Raw genomic sequence first — 25,040 nt, 5'->3', positions numbered from 1 at the left:
GCTGGATATAGAAAGTTAAAAAGAAATGAGATGATTGAAGTAGCATTTCCTGAGACAGCTTCTGAGAAAACTAATTCTGAGGAGGTTTCTTTTTTTGTATTCAAATAAATTTAAGAAATGATACATTTTTTTTGGTCACCCTTTTTAACCAATTAACTATTAACCGATTAACTATTGGTTAACCTTTCCAATAGTTAATTGGAACTATTCAGGGTACATGTTTTCATATTAAAATAAGCCCTTAAATTCTTAGTTATCTGTTTTAACTTTGTTTAAACCAGTATGTGTTTGACCATAAAGCCTTTAATTAGTTTAAGAGATGGGAGTCAGGGGGTAGGAAATTTATGGGATAACTCAAATTGAAAGAAGAGCTTCAAGAACCAGGGTTTTAGTGACTAGAATTGAGCAGCTGATGCTGCTGAAACACTCTTTATTTGTCTTTATTATCTGCTAGTTTCTGCTATGCTTTTTTGCTTGTCAGCCTCATAATCTTTTACTGCAGACACTGTCCATGTGAGCCTTCAGCAATCTTAACTTAGCAGCCTAGGACAGGACTCTTGGTTTTGTTGAATTTCCTTGTCCCCATGGACTAGGTACTGTTTTCCTGAGGATGGGGTATCTTTATAGTCTATGAGTACAATTCTTTGGCCAGAGAGGGAGGATTTGTTAATAGAAGGAGAATGGGAAAGCTTACAGGGGCCAGAAACAAAACCATATCACTAAACATGCAATAACATCCTGTAGAAGTAGTGTTCTAAGGAAGTGGCCTTGAGAAATACTGCCAGGGATTTCTAGTGTATATGGGTAGTGTATACAGATAGTTGGAGAAGGAAATGGCAACCCACTCCAGTATTCTTGCCTAGGAAATCCCATGGACAAAGTCTGAGCCTGGTGGGCGATAGTCCATAGGGTCGCGAAGAATTGAACACGACTTAGGAACTGAGCACACATACAGATAGTAGTAATGTCTTAACTGCGAAAGGATGCACAGAAGAAAGAACCAGTTTGGGGTCTGTGTGAGAGGAAGGTTGGGAGGACAAAACATGCTGAGCTCATTGTGGTTTAGTCGCTCAGTCATGTCTGACTCTCTGTGACCCCATGGACTGCAGCATGCCCGGCTTCCCTGTCCTTCACCATCTCCCAGAGCTTGCTCAAACTCATGTCCATTGAGTTGGTGGTACCATCCAACCATCTCGTCCTCTGCCGTCCCCTCCTGCCTTCAATCTTTCCTAGCATCAGGGTCTTTTCCAGTGAGTCGGCTCTTCGCCTCAGGTGGCCAACGTATTGGAGCTTCAGCTTCAGCATCAGTCCTTCCAATGAAGAACATTCAGGGTTGATTTCCTTTAGGATTGACTGGTTTGATCTCCTTGCAGTCCAAGGGACTCTCAAGAGTCTTCTCTGACACCACAGTTCAAAAGCATCAATTCATCGGTGCTCAGCTTTCTTTATAGTCCAACTCTCACATTCATACATGACCACTGAAAAACCATAGCTTCGACTATACAAACTTTTGTTGGCAAAGTAATGTATCTGCTTTTTAATACACTGTCTAGGTTTGAAAGTGCAAGTTAAGTCGCTCAGTTGTGTCCGACTCTTTGAGACCCCATTGTAGCCCACCAGGCTCCTCTGTCCATGGGATTCTCCAGGCAAGAATACTGGAGTGGGTTGCCATTTCCAGCTGAGCTCATTAGACTGGACATTTTTCAGTTGTGTTTTGGACTGGAAGATTTGGGGGCCCAAGGACTGTAACTCTGTCTTGAAGTTGCCTTGCCCTGTGCTGTGGATTTCAGTAGGAGTTCAGTAACTCTGAGAGGATATGTGAATTAACTGTGATTAATTTGTCATTTTCACAGATGAATAAAATTGGAGATGAGATTCATTTTATAGAAGAGGGCACTAAAGCCCAAAGTGGTTGATTTGCCCAAAATAGCACTGTCCTGTCAGAACTGGAGCCTGAGCATAGGTCTGGTGTGTCTTCCCAAGGCTGCTGTGTCCCCCTCGGCAGGCTGTCTCCTGGTGAGGAGACCTGAATTGGGGCTGAAATTGAGTTTATTCTCTACATGCCAGTATTGGTGGTCTCACCTCCTTCTGTCCGTTTGGGGTAAAGCCTTTTTCTGGTTTGTTCACCCACAGGGGCTGCTCTTTTCTGGGTGCTTTTGCCCTGGAGGGTTTTTACAGTTTACACAAAGGCAGATTTAAAACCCTCTTCTTTTGGCCCGAATCTGGTTTCATAATTAGGCAAACCAGATAACCATCATTCTGCTTCCAAGTAGTGTTATCCTGGGATTATTGCCTTCTCCTGAATCTTGAAGGTGTTTCGCTTTGCTTTATGGTCTCTCCTGCTCCGCGTGCCTATCCTTCACTCAGCCATGTAAGACACTGGGTGCTGCTTTATGTGCGACGGCATGTGTATACGTGGCGTGTATTACATACTGGGTTCCCCCTACTCCCTTGTTTATAGTTTAAGAACCAGTCCACGTGGATTTAAAATTATTTGCTTCTTTAGTTTAGCCTATGCTTTTAGTTGAACCAGTTCTTGATCCTAGTTTTTGTCCTTTGATTAGTCTCCTTTTTCATCTTAACTCCTGGGTGACCTCTTATCAGAATTTGTGCATTTTTCTTTGGGGAGGCAATTTGGCCTAGTGAAATGAGCATAATACTGCAAATTAGAGGACCCTAGTTTTACCCATTTGGCTCAACTATGTACGTTTACTTATTTCCTGTTAATTGTTATGTGTTTTTAAATTGTAAGACTAGTATGACTTTCCTTAGTTTTCTCTGCACAACTGCAGTAATGATTTGTAAAACTCTCTACATAACTGCATTAATGATTTGTAAAACTTACAGTTAATAGCATATCATTGAAATACTCTGTTCTTTTGCAGTATGTGAGAATATCAGAATTGTTGTTCTGACTAAATCATGTCTGACTCTGTGACTCAGTGGACTGCCGCACGCCAGGCTTCTCTGTCCTTCACTGTCTTCTGGAGCCTGGTCAGATGTCCATTGAGTCAGTGATGTTATCTAACCCATCTCATCCTCTGCCACCCGCTTCTCTTGCCCTCAATCTTTCCTAGCATCAGGGTCTTTTCCAATGAGTCGGCTCTTCGCATCAGGTGGCCAAGTATAGGAGCTTCATCTTCAGCATCAGTCCTTCCAATGAATATTCAGGGTTGATTTCCTTTAGGATTGACTGGTCTGATCTCCTTGCAGTCTAAGGGACTCTCAAGAATCTCCTCCAGCACCATAATTTGAAAGCATCAGTTCTTCGGCACTCAACCTTCTTGATGGTCCAACTCTCACAACCATACATGACTACTGGAAAAACCATAGCTTTGACTATATGAACCTTTGTCAGCAAAGTGATGTCTCTGCTTTTTAGTACACTGTCTAGGTTTGTCACGTCCAGTATGGTACTGGGGAAGAGCAGAGAAATAGCTCCAAAAAGAATGAAGAGGCTGGGCCAAAGCAGAAATGATGTTCAGTTGTGAATGTGACTAATGGTGAAAGTAATGTCCAGTGCTGTAAAGAACAATATCGCATAGGAACCTGGAAGGTTGGGTCCATGAATCAAGGTAAATTGGACGTGGTCAAGCAGGAGATGGCAAGAGTGAACAACAACATTTTAGGAATCAGTGAAATAAAATGGATGGGAATGGGCAAATTTAATTCTGATGACCATTATATCTACTACTGTGGGCAAGAACCCCTTAGAAGAAATGGAGTAGCCCTCACAATCAACAAAAGAGCATCAGAATACCACCAGTTAAAAATTATTTTTCTTTGCTTTTAATTTTAATTAATATACTGACTTGATGGACGTGAGTCTGAGTGAACTCTGGGAGTTGGTGATGGACAGGGAGGCCTGGTGTGCTGCGATTCATGGGGTCACAAAGAGTCGGACACAACTGAGTGACTGAACTGAACTGAATTTACTTATTTAGTATAATTTTAATTGTTGTAAATGCATATTACATAAAATTTACCATCTTAACCAAGTCTGTGTAAATTTCAGTAGTATCTGCAACCATCATGATCATTGATCTCCAGAACTCTTCATCTTGCAAAACTGAAGCTCCACACCCATTAAACAGCAACTGCCTATTTCCCTCTTTCCCTCAGAAGCCCATCTCCTTCCTGTCAGTGTGAATTTGACTGCTCTCGGTACCTCATACAGCATTTGTGTTTTGGGGACTGGCTTATTTCACTTAATGCAATGACCTAAACTTTCATTCATGTTGTAGCATGTGTTAGAATTTCTTTCCTTTTTTAAGCTGAACCATACTCCATTGCACGTCTGCACCGATTCTTATTTCCACCAACAGTGTTCAGGGGTTCTAATTTCTCACATTCTGATCATTGCTTGTTATAGTTCTGTTTTGTCTTAGAGTAGCCATCCAACTGGATGTGAGGTTTTCTTTGGTATTCTTACAGAATAAATTCTAATTCAAATACACTGAGCTAGACCTGGGACTGACAAGTTGACTTCGTACTCAGCATCCTGAACAAAATAAAGTGGCTGGCTGTGAATGTCGTCAGGAGGTAGTTTGTATTAAGGGGTGAGGAGGGAGAAGGCTGTCATCTATGATAGGATGATGTATATGGCTTATTCTTTACTTTCAGGGAAAAAAAAAGAGGTAGGGCAAGAAGCATTCCTTCCTGCCATGTTTCATTCTCATGAAACCAGGCGAAGAATTCTTATACCGCTTACATGGTCAACATTCACTAGTTGCCTTGACGACATATTTGGTCTCACAGTATTCAGTAAAAGTTTTCTTCTGCAGGTTTTAGTACTTGACCACAAATATAATAATTTTTATTACTTCCTATAGTATTGTTTTTCTACTCAATAAGGAAATGGTAAATGGGATCTAAACCCTGTGTAAACAGGAGTATGTTCTTGATCATCATGCAGATACGATAATTACCCTTTCTTACTATGATGCTATGCAACATCGAAATGGTGCAAAAGGGTACTGAAAAACCAAAGGGCTGGAAAGCACGACAATGGACTGAGACTGGCGCACACTCGCAAGCGCCACCTCTTCAACTGTGCCTGCCCCGCAGTTCCAGAGGCCAGGGTCTCAAGGAGTTCCCAGTGGGTCCTGGAGACCGTAATTCCCAGTTAGCTGAGGGTAACTTATTAGCATGGCTTTCTCTTAATCTTTAGTTTCTATCCTGAGTTGGCTCTGATTTGCTGCCAGGTTATCACCTGGCCCTTAGCTTTTTCCTCCTTATTCTGTACTCTCCCTTCTCTGTTGGTCGTCACTTCTTTTACCTTTCCCCAAAGTTAGAACTCAGGTGAACGATCAGTTCTCTAAAATAGAAGGTGGGTGAACATGCTTGTGTTACTTCTCAAGCAAACTGGAGGAAAAGGGAACCTCAGAGGTTTGTGAAATACGGCAGTGATTGGATCACTCAGAATTTGGCGTGTTAGCCTTGCTATACTTTGTGATTGTTAATGCTGAATGCAAGGAATGTGTAGAAAATGTATAGGGAAGAATCTGACTCCTATCACAGAAAACTGTTGCAAATTATGCTACTTCTAAAGAAAGCAAACAGAAGGACAAAAGCTACAAGCTGTTTAATACAAGATTTTTTATTTGGCTTTTAAAAGTGTTTTTTTTTTTTTTTTTTTAAAGCTGAAAGACACGTTATCTGTAAGATGGAGTTTTGAAAATCACAATCTCTGAAGACATCATTAACTTTCTCCTTGGGCTCTCCTTGGGCTCCAGATATGTAGCTTTTAGGAGCCTAGAGTTTCATAGCAAATCCAACATTATGCACCATCTTGATCTGGGGTGACTTTCAGAGAACTGGTTTTTAAAGTGATTTTCAAAATAAAAGCAAACCATTTCATTCTCTGATTTACCCCCACCCTATAAAAATCCCCACTCTGTGTGACGGCTTCTGTACTGCGTTGGTCCTGAAACCAGCCCAGTTCCATGCGGGACGTTCTGTTGCTCTTTCAGCATAAGCAGGTCTATTGTGATATTTATCTGAATTCAAACAAGGCTAATTAAAAGAGCTGCTGACAGTTGTTGTGATCTGACTTTGACTGCAGCTTGATGGTCATTATGGGTAAATAATGAACCAGGTCTGCAAATGTAGCAGCTGCCAACTTGGGATAGAAGAACGGCTATTGCTTCCAATTTAAGGATCTATCGACCGCTTCCCTTCTCCCTGCAGATCTTCTGCAGAAAACTAATGTTTTCTGCTGCCATGTATTGTGGTTTCAGCTGTTTCAGATACAGCCTATAATTTCCTTCTTTAATATTTAACTTAGGACATTATTAGCTTTCAGAGTTAACAACTTTTCTGTTTTGAAGAAGTTCAGCTTTGTCCTTGTATGTCTATAACTAGCTAACCAGCTGTAGTTTATTTGTATGTGTTTAATTTGTATTATATAGGAAAGAGTCTGAAAGAGCAAGGTGCAGCTTTATGAAGATGTTTCAAAATCCTACGTAAATGGTTTTTACTTGTTTTTTTAAGAGAAACATGTCCCTTGCTTTTGTTTTCTTATCGATGGACACCTCCTGCCAAGCCTGTTTCAGGTTTTGTTCACTGATTCAGTGACTTATGAAATATTTTGATACAAAGCTCCATTTATCAGTTCAGAGGAACTGCAGTGAGTTACATTAAAATATGATACTGAATATATTGTCACTGTATCATGAACTTTTCCTTGTACTATTAGCATGTCAGAACAGGTGCATTAAAGGTAAGAGAGAAACACATTGTGTTCATAGATTGATATAGTCCCTTGAAGATTTCCCACACATAAAACAGGGCGTCTGGATTTGAAAGTCACAGTCTAGAATTTAATACCAGCTAGTACTTAACAACACATCCTAGCATTTGTTCACCTGCCATGGAGAAGGCTGTCTGCATTATGTAAAGGCTGAGGAGACACTGGTGCTTTGTGCATAATGCAGCAGAGCTTCAAGATCTTGCTGGGAGGAAATGATCCCAAACATGCCCCTGAAAGACAAGTCTTATTTTGAAAAATAATGATGAAAAATTGCTTATTTCTCCATGTATTTGTGTCTGTGTTTATTGCAGGAAGAACTAAACTTCATTTATCCAACTCCAGAATAGTGCAGTGAATGTTTCTGCTTTTCTGTTTCCAGCTTGGATAATGCCAGAAATAGTGTTAACAAGGGGTTATGTTATGCTGGCTTATGTTAAACCAGATCACCCCCTAACATGTGCAGAGCCATTCATCTGTGTCACCAAAACCCAAGAGGACATCTGACATGGGCTCTGAAACAGAAACAGTGATCACTTACAAATCAAACATGGCACGCTCTAAACTGATTGTGCACGGCAATCTTTTCTAGAAAGGACAACTAATTGAACATGATAAAGTGTAAAGTTAATTAACACCCTTAAATTTGTTGATTACTTTCACGGGATTATATTGTTCGTTGAGTAGCAGCTTTCTGTCCCAGCTGTCGCCTTTTTCAGCGAATGTCGCTGGTAAACAATAGAGACACCATAACAAGTCGTAAATGGTCCCTGTGACAGCAGCCCCTTGTGAGGCTGCATCTGTAGAAAATGATTAGAACAATTGCATTTTAAAGACGGCTCACATTGCAGCCCGAGTCCCATTGGCCCTCTTCTTGATCTCTTCTGATGGCAGACTGGTTAAAACATTTAAGTTCTTTTGAGTAAATTAAGTGATTTACTACATTTTGCTATATATCAATGAGAATGCTTTGGTGGCAGGATTTTACAGTATTGAAGACAAATCTAACTCGATTGTACTCTTTAGATTGCCATCTCTCCCTTCTCTGGTTTTTGAAGATTTCTTTCTAATAGCCATTGTATTGAAAATGACCTCCTTATTTGTGACTTATAAATGGTTATTCTAAGTTGTCTATGCTTGCATAATAGTTTTTTTATTATGAGCTGAACTCTTGTTCAGCTTCTCATTAAGGCTAAATTCCATATTTCAGTTCTTTGCTGCTGTTAGACCAAAGACTTTAACATGTTCAGATTGAGTAGATTTACTTTTTGTTATATTTGAATTTTTTGTAACACCAGCATAGAAACTGTGTTCAGTATCTTTCCAATGTACTCTTTCTTTTGAGTTTCAAATTTAAGTATGGCAAGTGTTTTTATATCACCATTTTCAGATGAAGCAACCAAGATTGAAAGGTGTTGTAAGTGGTCCAAGTGGTGTGACCCTCACTCCAGGTCACTTAACCCAGATCACATGTTCATTTTTCAAGTCTTCATGATAGTATCTCCATACATGTGTACTTATGTGCATGCATATTTATTCAGCAATAAGTGAGAATGCCATTATCACATGTGGAGAATCATGCTATTCCAAAGTAAAAACATTGTGTTATTTAATAAGTTAGAAAACATTGTCTTAGTATTCTTGATCATTTTGTTAATCATTGATTTCTTCTCTGCTTACCTCCTAAAAAGCCAGGGATCATTTATCAGACACATGCTGGATGCTAAGATTCAAACATGATATTATGCCCATAATAATCTTATCAAGACCCCAGAAAAATCATTGATTAGTATCAGTGCTTTATCAGAGATATCACTAGGAATGTCACAATAATAGAAAAAGGGGGTCATGGTCATTCACTGCTTCTCAGAGTTAACCTGAGATGAATCTTTGTTTAAATATTTATTTCATTTATTATTTATTTATTTGGCTGCACCGGATCTTAGTTACAGCATGCGTTCCCTGACAAGGGATCGAACCCAGGTCCCCTGCATTGGGAGTGCAGAGTCTTCGCCAGTGGACCATCAAAGAAGTCCCTTGAGTCTAGAAAGATAAGCAGGAGTTAGGCAAAGAAGAAAGAGAAGGAGATTTCTTAAGAAGGAATGCCCAGAAGAGGCATGGATGCATGAAAAGCCATTGCACAATGACAGCCACTGAAAAGGGTTTCCAGTATGCATTGCATAGTGCATTTTGTTGCAGGGCTAGGTGAGGAAACCAGAGAAGTTAAGAGTTCATTAAAAAGAAAAAAATTCAGAAACCAGTTACGGAGAAAGAAGAGAAATAGAAAGTTATTGCTTCCTGTAACTAAAGAAGAGGGGGAAGATACAGTGAATTATGAAGTTCTCTTTTTTGCAGAAACAAACATTTAAGTACTTCAGAAAAAAATAGCTTTTCCTTAATGGAAAAAGAAACTGTGAGACTATACAGAAATAGTAAGAAACAGTTATTAATGTCTCTAGCTACTGGTTATATTCATGTTGATGCATGACTTGAGACTTAAGCCCGTTTTGGTTCTTCTGTCAAAAAAAAAATGCCAAAGATTAGGATAAACATAAATATTAGAATAAGGTTATTAATATTGACTTATATGACAGGTACAAGACTAAGGTTAGCCAGAAAAGGATATAAAGAAGGAACTGAATTTTAGCTCAGTTTACCTTGAAAAAAATTATCACTACACTATTTTGTAAAAATATGAAGAACACTGTCCATTACTTTATTTACTGTCTCCTGCATAAAGTTCCAAATGATAATATTTTAAGCATGTAACTTAGTTCAAGGAAAAGTTATATTTTCCTTGGGACTGCTTTATTCCTCTCCCAAATAGGATTTGCCCAAAAACAAAACAAAATAAAACAAAACCTGATATCTGTGTTTGAAATTCATTGTGAAATCTTATGGTTTCATTTTGGTATTTGTTCTTAATTCTCATTTTCAGTTTTCTGATTGTTTTGTTCTACTAAGCAAGCTCAAATGTGTTGTGAAGAGAGGTAGGGTATTATGTGCATTTAGATAACAGGCAGAACTCACTGTATATAAAACAAACAAAATTACATGCTCAAGTTACTTGAAACTGCTCTGAACACAATTTACAAATGGGTTCAGAATACTTGTATTCTTATCAAACTTTTCATAAGCCTACCCACAGTTGACAGCAAGACCGTTACTATCTGAGATCAATTTCTTATTTGATTTTCACTCTTTCTCTGAAAATCAGTATTGTTTTGATGATAGAGGTTGAAAAATAGAAGGAAAGTGGGAGTTGGTATTTGGTGGTGATTGTCTTCATCCATCTGACACGTTGTATGTGATGCTACCTTTTGGCATTCACTTCTGAATGTGTCTCTTTTTCCTAATTATTTGTTAGACTTTTTGAGAGCAAAGACTATGTTTTATACCTATCATGACCTTACATTTTGGACTTTCTAGAACAGTTGTATTTCAGATATTCTCCTGATACCAAAAAAGAGTTCCCAATTTTTCATTTAGAAAATATGCTTACTCCTTGAATCTTTGTACCTAGCACCAAGGTCTATCAAGCTGTTAGAAGGACTGATAGATATTTCCTGCTGATGTTTTCTTCTTTGAACTTCTTGCAATTGTGTGTCTACCTCTCCTGTAGCTTGCATCTAACAGTCTTTTATTATTTATATTTGCATTTGTCTTACCTCTTTTCCTGTCTCCATCCACATGCACCCACACAGTGCCACAAACACTAGCTGTCAAACTCCTTGGGTGCAAGGACTGTTTCTTTGCCATTCTTGGTTGAGAACTACTGAGGAATGGATTTCGGATGGTCACATTTTTTTATGTCAGCTATAAGTAGGAGTGGAAGGAAGGAAAGAAGGAAGGTAGTTTAGATAACGGAGGCTCCCTGTGATACCTTTCTTATAAAGGGGAGGGGTGATTTAGGGTCTTGGATTAAAGTGCTTCTCCACTGTAAGGTTGATTGAAATCAAACTGCTACCAAGAGAAGTGATAGATATCTATCACTTTACAAGCAGGCTGGTCAGCCACCCATTTTGAATGGTTTGGGCGTTTGCCTTTTCATTTGTCTGTACCAGTGCATTCAGTTTTTCTGATCTAGGGTCATAGGAGAGAAACACAGACGACATCATCACAGGAAAGCGTTAGATAAACCATCAAAGGCAACTACAAGTCTTTCGGCTTGTCAGATTTAATTACTGTCGTTACATGAAAAAATTCATTTTTTAACTCTTTTCTCTAATCTGAAACTTTTTATATATTATTTGCATAAAATGAAACCTGCTTCAGTTTTGTGTGTTAATATGATGGGTGTGGGAAAGTGTATATGTATGAACTTGAGAATCCAAAATTACAGAATTTCAAAAGCTTAAAAGTAACTCAGTGATAATCTTGTCTAATCATCTCACTTTACATGTGAGAAACTTTCTAGAATGACAAATGCTTTGTGCGTCTATGGGAACAGCTCCTGCATGTACTGTAGTCACTCACTTCCTGGCTCTCCCTTTGCCCCTTTCTCTTTCTGGAACACATACTGTATTTACTAAGCATCTCTTATGGACTGGACACTGTGTATACAGGGTGAATAAGCCAGAGTTGCTGCTCTCCTGGAGCTAATTTTAATGTGGGGAATTCAGATCAGAAACAAATAAATAGAGGTGTTAACATAAGCAGATGGTAATCAGTGCTGTGAATAAAACTAAATCTGGAAAAGGGGATAGAGAGTGGCTGGCTGCCATTTTAGATGATTATGTTACGGAGATAGGGAAGGCCTCTCTAAAGAGGTGAATTTTGAGAAAAAACCTGAATGAAATAAAGGAAACAAGTATTAAATACCTAGGAAAAGAACATTCCAGGAAGAAGGACTAGCAAGTCCAAGGCTTTGAGAAGGGAACTTACTTGACCTGGTTCGGGAGCAACAGGGAGGCCACATGGCTGGAAAGCAGTGAGTGCTGAAGAGAATGGTATGAAATGAGCTAGGAGAGGTAGCCGGGGACCACACCATGTACCGCTTTGTAGGACTTTGGATTTTATATTGAGAATGATGGGCCACTTTGAAGGTTGCAGAGGAGGGAGGAACCATGAACTAGATTTATACAGTTGACCCTTGAACAACAGGGGATCTACTTACGTGCAGATTTTTTTCAGTAATAAGTATTTCTGTACTATATGACCCATGATTGGTTAACTCTTTGGATGCAGAGGGCTGGCCATAAATTAGACTCAGATTTTCAAGTGCATTTGGGTGGGGGTCAGTGCTCGCCATCTCTGTATTATTCAAGGGTCAGCTATATTTTAAAAAGGATCCCTCTGACTGTTGTATGGAGAATAGGCTTTAGGGGCAAGAGCTGAAGAGAAATCAGGTAGGACCTGGCTGTCGCAGTAATTCAGGTGAGAGACGGTGATGACTCAACCCAGGTTTAGTGATGGTTAAGGAGAGAGGGGGCTAGTTCACAAGTGTATAACAACTTCTTAGGATCGGGAACACATGTTATTCATCTGTCACCCTAGGGCTTAGCACAGGGCTTGATTTTTAGTAGGTTAATTTTGTTGAATGAATAAGACCAAACGAATGCAAGCTTTCTTGTCACTTTCCCAAATTGTGTTGCTTTTGAAAGATTTTACAAGAGGTTTTCACTGTAATCTTAATGACACTGGCTATGGACTACTTTAGTAGTTCTTAACTTCAACCAGCCTGGTTCCATTATTTATAGAATTGGCTCAAGCCAGCCACTATTTAGCCAGAGAGGCTAAAATTATACTACAGCAGACAGCTTAGATAACCAAATAGGAAAGGACTCAAGATATTATATAGGTGAAGAAAAAACCACTCTGAAAAAGCTATTAATGTTTTCCTCTTTTATACACAGAACCTCAGAGAAGTGAAGTAATTTGTTTATAATTTGTTTATAATAACAACATAACCAGCACATCCCCAAACCAGGTATTTCATCTCCAGATCCTTTACTGTTTGTACCATGCTCATGAATTAATTTACTGAACAACTATCTGTTGAATGTGATAGATAATGGAGTGCTGACATAAGCATGACCCAAATGCTCCCCTTGTAAGTGATTTATGGTGTCATGGAGGAATCAGGTAAGAAAGTCAAAGGTTTTAATAAGGTGTATAAATGCTGTAATAAAATTAAGCATAGGGCATATTTTGGTTTTGTATATATAATACAATTACTAAAATATAAGTTTAAATAAATACTCCCAATAGTCTAGCAGCTGCCTAGTTATATATTCCATATTTTCCTATTTTGGGGAGTGGATCTGATTTAAAACTCATGGCAGAGTAATAAAGTTATTGTTTATTATTCATAGACATAAAAATATATACAATGTCTTCTGAAATCCATGACATTGTCTTATACAGCTTTAGAGTTCCAGCTGTCTCTATGTTATTTCAAAACTTGAAATGGTTGCATTTATTTTGGGATAACTTCAGTTCAGTCACTCAGTCATATCTGACTCTTTGTGACCCCATAGACTGCAACACGCCAGGCTTCCCTGTCCATCACCAACTCCCAGAGCTTGCTGAAACTCATGTCCATTGAGTTGGTGATGCCATCCAACCATCTCATCCCCTATCATCCCCTTCTCTTCCTGCCTTCAATCTTTCCCAGCATCAGCATCTTTTCCAGTGAGTCAGTTCTTCACATCAGGTGGCTAAAGTATTGGAGTTTCAGCTTCAGCATCAAACCTCCCAACGAATATTTAGGACTGATTTCCTTTAGTATTGACTAGTTGGGTCTCCTTGCAGTCCAAGGGACTGTCAAGAGTCTTCTCCGACATCACAGTTCAGAAGCATCAATTCTTTGGTGCTCAGCTTTCTTTGTAGTCCAACTCTCACATCCATACATGACTACTGGAAAAACCATAACTTTGACTAGACGGACCAGGTCTTAATTTTGTCATTGCAATAGGACTATGCTTGGTAGTGACATATGGTTAAAGGAATACATGTGGAAAGTTAGAATGTGGTCCCAGGGAATGCCAGAACTTTAGAATTACCCAGTTTGGTCAGACCCTTACGTTGGAATATCGATTATGATGAAGTCGGAAATAATCACATCACATAATGAGAGAAGGAAAGAGTGGAAATACCACAGACTTACAAATTAAAAGATGAATTATTCTTTCTTTCGTGGTATTCTCTTAAGTAACTTATTTCTTCTTTTTGAAATATGTGTTTGAACAAGTGAGAAAGTACACTTGTCAAAAGATTAACCAGCTGAGAACCATTGTCAGCATTAATTTTCCTTTAATAAATGACTCTCTGAAGCTATTTAGCAGCCTGTAATCTAGATACAAAGCTGTTGACCTATGATGGATAGTGCTGGGTTTGTTTATAAGCTTTGACTTAAATCGTCTGCTTAATTTCTCCTGGTCAGATCAACAGGATTTGGAGTAAGGGTGGTTATGTGGTTGGAATTAAAATAGCCATAGAAATTGAGCAAAATGATTGTAAAACATTAATGATCCACCATCTTGGTGAAATAAATTAGAAACTAACAAAATGACAGTCACTTAAACTTCACCATTATCAGAATGTTCAAATGACACAGATAAGCTAATTAAAAGCATTTGTTCTAATTGGGTTTTTGTACATAATCAGTTCCATAGTGTGTCTGAAAATATTGTGAAATAATGTAATTTAACCATATGTAAGCATCTCAGACTTTCATAGCATGTGGGCACTTCCTCTTCCAAGATTGTTTGGCTAACATAATGCTGACTTCTCTTCCTTTTAATAATTAGTTAAAAATAGCATGAACTGTAAAATAGAAAGGCTATCAGTTCGTGAAATGTTCACAATTAGAATGAAATAAAGATCTCCTCATTTGGCTTTTTATGTATAAAACCTGTATTTCATTGAATAAATCAAATTTAAAAGTAGGCCATTACTTGCAGCTGTCTAGTCTAATAGCCAGGTTTGATACATAGCACAAATAGTTACAGTTTCTTTATTCCTAGCTATACTATAAATAAGTTGTAAAGGCAAAAATTGTACTAATATAGTTCTTTCACATACTTCCCTGATTTTGAACAACAAAACCTAACCTGAAAATTACGAATTAAGATTTTTTTCTAATGCTAAAGGCAATAAATAATACTCTTGGTTTTATTTTATAGTTAATAATAATATAGATGAGTGAAGCTCCCCCCTACTTCCTTTTTAAGACAAGTCTAGGCCATATTTTCTGTGCTGAAGTAGAAGTTGCTTCTCCAGTCATTTCCATTAGTGAACATACTTCAGACCTTTGAGAGGCTGAGGAGTGGCCAAACCGTTGATAAAGTTTATTTCTTCTTCCCATCATGTCACTAGGAATGAACTGCCCAAAAGGTGTATAGGCATACCTTGTTATATTGCTCTTTACAAATATTGGGTTTCTCCATTAAACACAGAATGAGTATACAACAAGGTCCTACCGTATAGCACAGGGAGCTATATTCAATATCCTGTGATAAGCTGTAATGAGAGAGAATATATGTATGTATCACTGAGTCACTTTACAGCAGAAATTAACAAGACATTGTGAATCAGCTGTACTTCAATAATAAATAAATTAAATATTTATTTAACAGAAAGAACCAACATTGTGGTAACCTTGACGTGTCAGGTGATACTTAGCATTTTTAACAATAAAGAATTTTTAAATTGTGTATACATTGTTTTTATAGACATAAAGCTATTGCCCATGTAGTAGAGTACAGAATAGTGTAAATATAAACTTTATATGCACTAAAAAATCTAAATATTCATGTGACTCTCACCTGATTACAATATTCACATTACGGGGGTGACCTGGAACTGAACCCACAGAATCTTCAAGGTATGCGTGCTTGTATAGCAGGAGGAAAAAGAAAAATCAAGTAATAGCTAAAAAGTGCACATCAGAATAATCAGTCTAACTAAGCAATTGTTTTCTTTACCTTAAAAAAGAATCTTTCCATCTGAAATGCCTACTTGTTTATGGGAGAAAAAGACAAGTCCCTCTCTTTGTCGGTCTCATCTGTAGATAGTGTGTAGAGAGGGAGTGAGTGAGCCAGAGACCCCAAATCCAAACCTGGGCAGCTGACCCCATGGCTGTTCCCATGGCACAGGTACTGGTCGGGGTACAGGTCATCTTTTTCACACACTATTACTGAATAGGTTTTTCAGGAGAATAAAAGATGCATGGAAATAATAAAATTCACATTTCAAATTCCCATGGTACTCCATGATCTTGCAAAAAAACTTGAGATGAATTGAGTTCGACTGAATCTGTGTGTTGCCTTTGGCTTATGAGTAACCTTCTTAATACTTGACAATTAAAATATTCCAAGAGAGATTTATGCCTGATACAAATACAATTTGGAGGCAAGGTTTTTGATTTGGTTTGGAATTTTCTCTGATTTTATAATCTACTTAAACACTTGAAGAAATGTATCCCTCTGCTTCTATCCGTTTACCCCCAAACCATTCAGGTGTGGGAGCCGCTCGGTCGGGGAACCTCACATTTATGGTAGGAGGAGTCGAAGAAGAATTTGCTGCTGCCCAAGAGTTGCTGGGGTGCATGGGCTCCAATGTGGTGTATTGTGGAGCTGTTGGGACAGGGCAGGTAACGTTTTCACATCACTGACACTGATTTGATGATGTAAAATCAGCTAATGTTCATTATTTCTTTCCTGACGACAGTCTGATTCTGCCTTACTCTGTTCAATCTATGGATTTTTTGTTTGCTCAGATTTTCTTAAATTAGAATAAATTAGTTTTCCATCATTCCTACTGGAAGTAAGCAGAGATCAGCCAATTAATTTAAAAAGATGTCAAAAGTTCCTTCATTTCAGACTTTAACATATTTGCCCCAGCGACCACTGAAATTATCCTTAAAATGGCTTCCGTGTGAAGTGCTCATGTTGTCTTATTTGCTGTTATCCACCCTCTAACTTTGTAATTGCTTGCCACAGCTCTATTCGTAGTACTGTTGGGTAGAAGTAATGTATGCACTTTAACTTAAAAAAAAAAATTTTTTTTTCATTAAGAAATGTGTTATGTTACTTTTCTAGTCAGATAAAGGTGAACGATCACATTGAATCTTGAAATCAAACAGGTTGTTCCCCTCCCACCCAACACTCGCACTCCTCTTCATGCTTTGTCCTGGTCACTGGTCGCCGCCCCCCTTTTTTTTTTTTTTAATCATATTCAGGACTATACTGTGATCTTAGATACATCTATTGTCTCCATTCCCTTATCCAGTCAGTCTCCAGTTTCTGATTCTAGCTTCAGTGGCTCTCACTGTTTTCTCTCTAGTTCAGTCCACACATTACCTGGTCTTTCATTGTGTCTTGCCTTGTTTACTGTTCACAGGGCCTAGTGGATCTCTGGACACTGGGTTTACCCCTCTGCCAACATTACAGCCAGAACTAATCAAGATGTTTGCGTCCTTGTAGAGTTCCCAGTTCTGACACTTTGTGTAGATCTCTGTTTCCTACCATGTCAAACTCGGACGCTGTATACTAACTTCTGTAGCTCTTGACCCAGTCTTACTTCTTCCCATTCCTTAAAACCACTGCCCAGGAATCCGTTTCCTTACTGTTCTCAAGAATATCTCATTCTCTTGTGTATGAGATATTTACTTTTTCTCCTGGTCTCCTCCTTTCCCTGTCTTACCTATTTAAATCCTGCGTGACCTTCTGAGAGATGGTTTCAGGTTTCACTTCCTTTCTGCTCCTGCCTTCAGTGATCTGGTGTCTCTGAACTCCTGCTGTCTGTCTACAGCTTCTCCCATGCAATTTACCACTTAGTTGTGTTTGCTTGTTCCCTGCCTTTTCATTCAGTGTGTTACCACTGTTTCCCCAGTTAGGATGTCAGCCCCATTCCTGAAGGAACAGTTGTGCCACATCAGTCAGTATTCCCTGTCGTGCCTGCACCCATGGGAGTAACTCGGTCACCTACACTTCACGGTTCTTCCCTGGTGCAAGAGACACCCCCACCCCCGTCAGCTCTGGGAGCTTGTGTTAGGCTTGGAGGGAGGTTTGCAGCACCAAATGCCTTTTCCTGCTTGAGAGAATCAACAGTTGAATGCTCGCTCTTTTAGAAACATGTAGAATTGGGTGAAGAAATCTTCCTGTGAGTTACGGCTTGAAAATAAATATATTTAATATGTACTCAATTTGTTTTCAGGCTGCGAAGATCTGCAACAACTTGCTGTTAGCTATTAGTATGATTGGAACTGCTGAAGCTATGAATCTGGGAATCAGGTTTGTTGAATAGTACATTTTCATATACTAACAATTTTTACGAGCTTTCCAATTTGATTTCCTGATGTTGAAAACAAATGTTCATGAGAGATAAATGAGTTGATCCAGAAACATTTTGAAAGTATTTCATTATTGAACTTTAATAGACTTTGTTTATTGGACAACCAATAGGACCCTGGAGAGCATGAATATTCTTTGCCCTAAGCCATAAAATGTATTGTGCTGTATATTTGAAGTTACATTATCCTTTTTATATTGAGAGCTCCATTTCTTCTATTATGTCACAATGCAAGAAACACTTTTACTATAAAATTTAAACAATTTTTGGCAGTGTAGGACAAATTTGTATAAAATACAGTTTTAATGTGTAGTGAATTCAAGTGTTAGGCTACCATGTGACTGGTTTTATGTATTTATTTAAAATACAGTCCCTAGTATCTACACTAAAAGGACTCTTGGTTATTTATTCTCAGGATAAACTGGATGGCATTCATAAGACTGCATAGCATAACTCTTCATTTTAACTTGCCTAGGGTTTTACATTATCCTTACTTTACATTAAAAATATATCTTTTCATTGAAATAAAATGGCATTCATACTTTGCTGAAATTGATTTAGGAATTCAGTTTTTCCTACAATGGGGATCATCCTTTAGAATGCTTAAGGTTAATGCCTTAATTTTAGTCTTTAATCTTTTGGGTTAGGAATTTTAAATATGATTAATCACCTAATTAATTTTTTGGATGTTTTGTATTTCATGAATATAATATATATTTCTTATTTTAGAAAATGCTTAATGAGAAAGATGCTTTTATTCAAGTGTTTTCTTCACACTTGCCAGAACTGCTTGCCAAATATATTACAAATCAGAGTAGTGTTTCATATCATAGCTTTTGATAAAAGTAATAAAAGAGCCAAAGGACTTGAGATATTTTTTAAAACACAGTAATGGATTCACATTTCCTCTTAATTACCATATCAAGATGCTGTTGTTTTATTGAATTGCCCTTGTCTCAGATGTTAAACTATCTTGACCTATTAAGTTGTCATGTTGTAATTGAGATAAAAGAGGAATTTGCTTTGCATCAGTGCTAATTGGTTTATCAATATCCTGTACCATTTACATTTTAAAATTGAATGTCTGTAAGATGGTAAGGCATATCTGTACAAAGTCTTAATAAAACTAGTAGTATATAGGAAGCTTTTCAGAGTGCTGTGTCTGAAATGTAGCTAGTTTAGGCTATGGGTCACTTATCATAATTGGAAAACTAGTTATTAGTAACTTGTTTTCATGTCCATTCTTTAGACTAATTTTGTGGAGGGAGACAATGTAAATTTCTGGAACCAAACTGCATACAAAATTAATTGGTATTGACAACAGGATTAAAGTTAGTATGCATTTTCACCTTTAGAATTTTATTTTCGTTTTTCTGGATATAAATGAGTATATAATTAAAAAAGTAGAAGCCTAGGTTACACTATACCAAAATTTCCCTCTATTTTTGCCAGTTTATTTTATATTCTGGCCTCTTACTTTAAGCATCACTGGATCAGAATGTTCATTAGGCATCTTATAGCATTCCTCAAATGTTTTTCCTAGCAAAACTCTTATTAGGTGATCGTTCTAAAATGAAATGTTTGTACAGTAAGTGCTTATGGAAGTCTAACTCCAAAGGCCAGCTAATAAAGAGTAGTATGAAAATCAGTTGAATCAAATGAATAAAATGTATACCTTGGCTACTAGTTTATTATCAAAGAGAAAAAAAGTGATAAAATTTCAAACAACTATTAAGAGCAAAAGTAATAAATCTTTTCTCTTATTGTTGGCTTTGATTCACTATGATAAAAACAATATTTGGAAAATATTAAGCTTTCAATGTTTAATTTTCCCAAAACTGCATATTACTATTATTGATCTGTATGTGTATAAATGAAATATTTACATATGTATATACACACACACATATATGTCTGAATTCAAAGCAGGAATTCATTATTTTTACTTATGTGCTATAATATTAATAATCTGTAAGTTTGTGGTACTCTACACTGTACTAATGAATTGTTTATTTTCATAACATTAGGATTTTATCAGTTTATCTTACAGAGATTCTCAGTGGTTTGAAAGTCCTAAAAATGATTGCTTTGGCTATTGTCTTTTCTCCATGGTTTACAGACATGGTTTAAAATGACAGGATTGTTCTCTAACAGAGTATAGAGAGCAACCACGATTTATTGAGCTTTGCAAGGTGAAAGAGAAAATTGGCATCAGCAAGCATAAATTCCCAAGTAGTAAATTCCCACAAAGTACTATAGCATCAAAGTGGTTCAGCCACATTTATATTCTGTTCACTCTGAAGTGAAAATTTTCTAGAGCATTAATGTCAACATTTACAAATTGAGTCACTTGTTCCTATGAAGTGATCATTTCTGATTAATTTCATTCTCATAAGGCAGTGTTTTTTTCTGAAACACTGACGTTTCCCTTTTTTAAGTAGAATAAAACCTTATAGTTTTAAACTCTTATTGACCCTATATGATCTTTTACAATGAATGTTTATGGATGTCAGTGAAAGTTTAAATGCTATTAAAAATAAAGTGTAAAAAGCATTGGTATACAACATATTTTGAGATTCTTTTTTACTGGACCTTTCTGCCTTCTAATTGGGTTCTATTTAGGACTCAGAGCATAGTTTTAGGTACTAAAAATGCCTTATGTGCCTTAGAGAGATTTTGTTCCCATGTACCACATAAGAATAAGGTTGGTAATGTGAGTTTTGTTGTTTTGTTTTCATTTTTCTTCTACCAGAAATTGTGTTTTTGTTTGGTTTTCTTTTTTTTCCCCAGTATGGGTGGTGTAACAAGTTATTTGCATTACCACCAGGGCCCAGGGCCCTCTACCAACAGCCATATTGTCTCCTTCCACCAAAAGAAGCTTAAAACAGTTAAACTTCTGGAAGACTGTTCAAGATGAAGACTTTCCCACTAGCATAATTTTAGCTTCTTGGCTACTGCCCTGAGATGGTGTTGCCTTTTTGTTTAAGTGATGACTGAAACCTCTCAGTTGTATACCCTAATAGATAAAACATATGGCCAAAGGTTTATAATAAAAGTTTGACCAAATTTGATGGCTGATTAAGTGACTACCCATATGACCTAGTGAGACTCAGGGTGGTGAGTCTGGGTGCCTGTTGATGACCACATCCCAGCTCTGCCACCAACTTAAACTTTTCTCATCTATAAAATGACAAAAATAATAGTATCTCTCCACAGTAATAATAGGATCTATTGTGAAAAGTGAAAGTGTTAGTCACTGAGTCGTGTCCAACTCTAAGTAACCCATGGACTGTAGCCCTCCAGGCTCTTCTGTCCATGGGGTCTTCCAGGCTAGAATCCTGGAGGTAGCCATTCCCTTCCCCAGGAGACTTCCCAATCCAGGGATTGAACCCATGTCTCCCACACTGCAAGCAGGTTCTTTACCATATGAGCTACCAGGGAAGCCCCGTAATCTGTTGTGAGGAGTAAATAAATTCACCCATGTCAATCTTTTAAAACAGTTCCTGACATGTAGTAGGTGCTTAATACATGGCAGTTATTGACGTGATGGTGGTGGTTAGTATTTGAATTGTACTTAACGTACAATTAACGTTTTTTTATTCATAATGCTTCTCACTGGCTAGCCTTATATATTTATTTGTTTGTTCGTTTATTGCCTGTCTTCCCAACTAGAATGCAGGCTCTGTGAGCTTTGTCTGCTCATCCATGGCACATAGTAGGCACTCAGTGAAGATTTGTCAGGTGAATGAAGAGGAAAGAGGGAGGGAGGTGGGCAAGGCTCTTCCCCTTGCCTTAGGTAAATGTTACTATCTGGATGTCCTAACTGGCCCAGTCTTGGAGGGCAGGCACAGCCTCTTGTTAGCTGGCAGGTCGGCATAAACTTTGGTGAATAAGGGAATGATTGATTTAAATTGACCTAGTCTTGGATGTTTCATTTCCAGATTGGTTCCTGTGATACACACATCTCAGTTTAGGGACATCATTTGCTGTGTCCTTATATAAACCACACAGTATAGATACTTACAGAGACTATAAAGTGAGCAAACTTTGTTGTTCTTTAAAAGCCTTGGTTACAGTGAAGGCAAACACTTGGCTTCTCTTGAATTTTTCTTACAGTTTATGCATCATTTTTACTTCTCTCAAACGTTCATTTAAAATTCTTGTGTTTTAAAGGTGAGTAGATTTGACACAGTGACGTTTATTTGAGTTGCATTATATATGCGGTCAGAGCAATGAATTCATTCTCTGTTTATATCAGAGAACATTCCAGCAATTGTAAAGCCACATGCATGCACGCGCATACTCTCGAACCACATCCAGTGGCAAGTTATTATGGGGACTGACAGACTGTCATCCTTTTGACGGCTTGAGCTGTATATCTCCTGAACAGCAATGGGGCTCTTATGCAGAAAGTATCATATGTTCCCAGCCAATTTACAGGGAAACAGCAATAACATTTTATCATGGTTGAGAGCCCAGTAGCTGCTTCCTATTAAACTTGCCCTTTCAGATACCTGTCTTGGATTAATTTGTTGATTTCAAATGGAAACTCAGTCTTCTCCAGTGAAGCATGACGTTCTAGGATAGACTCCCTGAATGACAATTACTGTGTATTCTAGCTGGTTGCAGACCATTACAAGCCTTGGGCACAGTGGAAGACAGAGGACTTCAGTAACTGATTTTAATATCATGTCTAATTTTAGCTGTCAGTTATATATATGCCAGTGAAAGAATCCTCAGAAAGATGAAATGCAAAACACTTCTAACTTGCTCTTTTTAATGATACACTTTGCTGTTGGGGGTGGGGGGGATGCCTTGGGGAGGAGCGGAGAGGGAGCAGCCATCTCCTAAAGGGTATCAGCATGGTGGGGGAGCATCAGATTTGAAAAGTGAGCACGTAACAACTGTCACCTTGTTTTTTGGTGTGCCCCTCAGGGTGCTTCTAAATAGTAACATGTTCACCAAAGAGTTCCATAAATCAGTGCCAGTATTTTTCCTTGAACATTCAAGCAAAATGGAATATAGGGTTTTACGACAGATAATAAGCTGTGCTCCCATTTGGTGAGTATTATAGACAGAGTATGAATTTCTTTAGCAATAAAGAGCATTGTGAGGCACTGTTGAGTCCAGGCTGGTAAGCAGGGAGTATCTCTGCTGCTCAGAATGTGATGAGCCATTTTAAAAGAAAATTTAAATTAGGAAGCCTGAATTACATTTCAAATGGAAGGAAAAAGCAGTGCTTTGGGGCGGGGGTCTTTAAAAATATCCCCTGCTCCTAGAACACAATATTTGTGCTCAGAAAATATATTTGCAGTTAAGCAAATTAACTAATTGTTCATTTGGGACTTTATTTTTCATAGTTATTCCCTAAGTGCATTGTGTTTGGGTCATCTGCTACCATAGAACCCTGATAGCCTGATTTTATTTAAAAGAGAAAGAAAGCATCAGTAGCAAATTGTACATGTAACAAACTTGGATCTTTATAAAAGAATGAATGAAATTGTCAGGTTACTTTCCAGCAGAGTACAGTTGAACAGCTGACTTCAATGGAATCTTTATCTGTTAAAATCTTTTAGTAAAAACTGCTCATTATAACATGGCCCACTATGTGAATTAGATGGCATGCCATATCGTATTTCTTGAATCACAGTTGCTCCTTGAAAGTCTGATTACATAACAGTTGTATGATTACATAACAGTCCTTACCCATCCCGGGTATTAGCCCTTGACCCCACTTGAGCATTTGGAAAAAGGTTTTCCTGGTTGTTATATTCCGCCCTGGAAATAAACAGATATCTTTCAACACACAGGTAATAAGCAGCATACCAAAACACACAATTCATTTAACATTTATATGTCTCTTTTTAATCTTTTTTTATTCTGGAACGGATTCATTTTAAGGAAAAGCAGAAAGTTTTATTTGAAACTTGATTAAAAGATACTTAGCAAAACTGTGCTTCCCAGACTGCGCTAAGATACTTGAAATCAAAGTAGTACAGCATTTTAATTCTTTTTTTTTTTCTGGGTCCACATTTGAACAGCCGTTTATGCCATCAGCTCAGTGATAGAACAAATGATGTTTCCGCTTGGGCAGGCTTTGTTTTATCAGGATCAGTAACCTTATCAGCAGTTGACCCAGAACTATAATGCATGCCTCTGAATAGATAGCATATGTCACAGCTCTGTGCAGACTTGCTTCATAAGCAAGATGGGCTAATGAAGATTTAATAAATAAGGAAAAGTTTACAGCAAGAAATGTCCTCTTTTATAATAATAACTTCTCATAAGCTCATTTTACTGCTCATGACTCATCTCTTGCATTTATTCTCATAAAAGCTAAAAAAATAAACATACACATAAATGATACATAGACTCCCATGGTACGTAGCTTATCTGTCAGTATTTCTTTCTGAAATATATCAATTGCGAGTAAAGACTTTAGATGATCATCTTGGCTTAAGGTTCTTAGGTGATGCATAAATGCAATAATGTTCAAAAGACTAGAAAACCTATGTGTATGATAAGCCAGCAATACTTTTTATGCAATTATATATTGTTTCTTAAAAGCAGGGTAGCACAGGTTTTCTCTCAGTGTAGAATGTCCTGGCTCAGAAGTGTTTCTTCACTAGCTTTTAACACCCTATAATCTAAGATTGGATTCTTCAGTCATCCATCTGCTTTGATTTTTCAAGACATCATAAATGGAGAGAAGATGGAGCACCCTCAGACGTAAATAAGTCACATGTGACTTGTACACTTTGACATTTAACACTTCTTTCCTTTGACCTTTGACAGGTTAGGGCTTGACCCAAAACTCTTGGCTAAAATCCTAAATATGAGCTCAGGACGATGTTGGTCAAGTGACACTTATAATCCTGTACCTGGGGTGATGGATGGAGTTCCCTCGGCTAATAACTATCAGGGCGGATTCGGAACAACACTCATGGCGAAGGTATGGGAAATGCAGTGACTACCCAAGAGAGTGGGGAAATGTGTC

General features: G+C 37.8%; 1 protein-coding gene across 1 annotated transcript in view; it reads left to right on the top strand.

The window, feature by feature from the left end:
• HIBADH (3-hydroxyisobutyrate dehydrogenase) overlaps positions 1–25,040 on the top strand; it is a 108,891-nt gene that overhangs the window by 75,074 nt on the left and 8,777 nt on the right. The window contains exons 5-7 of the mRNA XM_010855399.1: positions 16,210–16,343; positions 17,909–17,985; positions 24,839–24,995. Of these exons, the coding sequence (XP_010853701.1) occupies positions 16,210–16,343; positions 17,909–17,985; positions 24,839–24,995 (368 nt within the window). The remainder of the gene's footprint in view (positions 1–16,209; positions 16,344–17,908; positions 17,986–24,838; positions 24,996–25,040) is intronic.

This window comes from Bison bison, unplaced genomic scaffold (genome assembly GCF_000754665.1).
Source record: "Bison bison bison isolate TAMUID 2011002044 unplaced genomic scaffold, Bison_UMD1.0 scf7180017864364, whole genome shotgun sequence".
NCBI classification, from domain to species: Eukaryota; Metazoa; Chordata; class Mammalia; order Artiodactyla; family Bovidae; genus Bison; species Bison bison.
The sequence above is the reverse complement of the archived record's forward strand: the minus strand, read 5'-3'. Positions and strand labels throughout refer to the sequence as shown.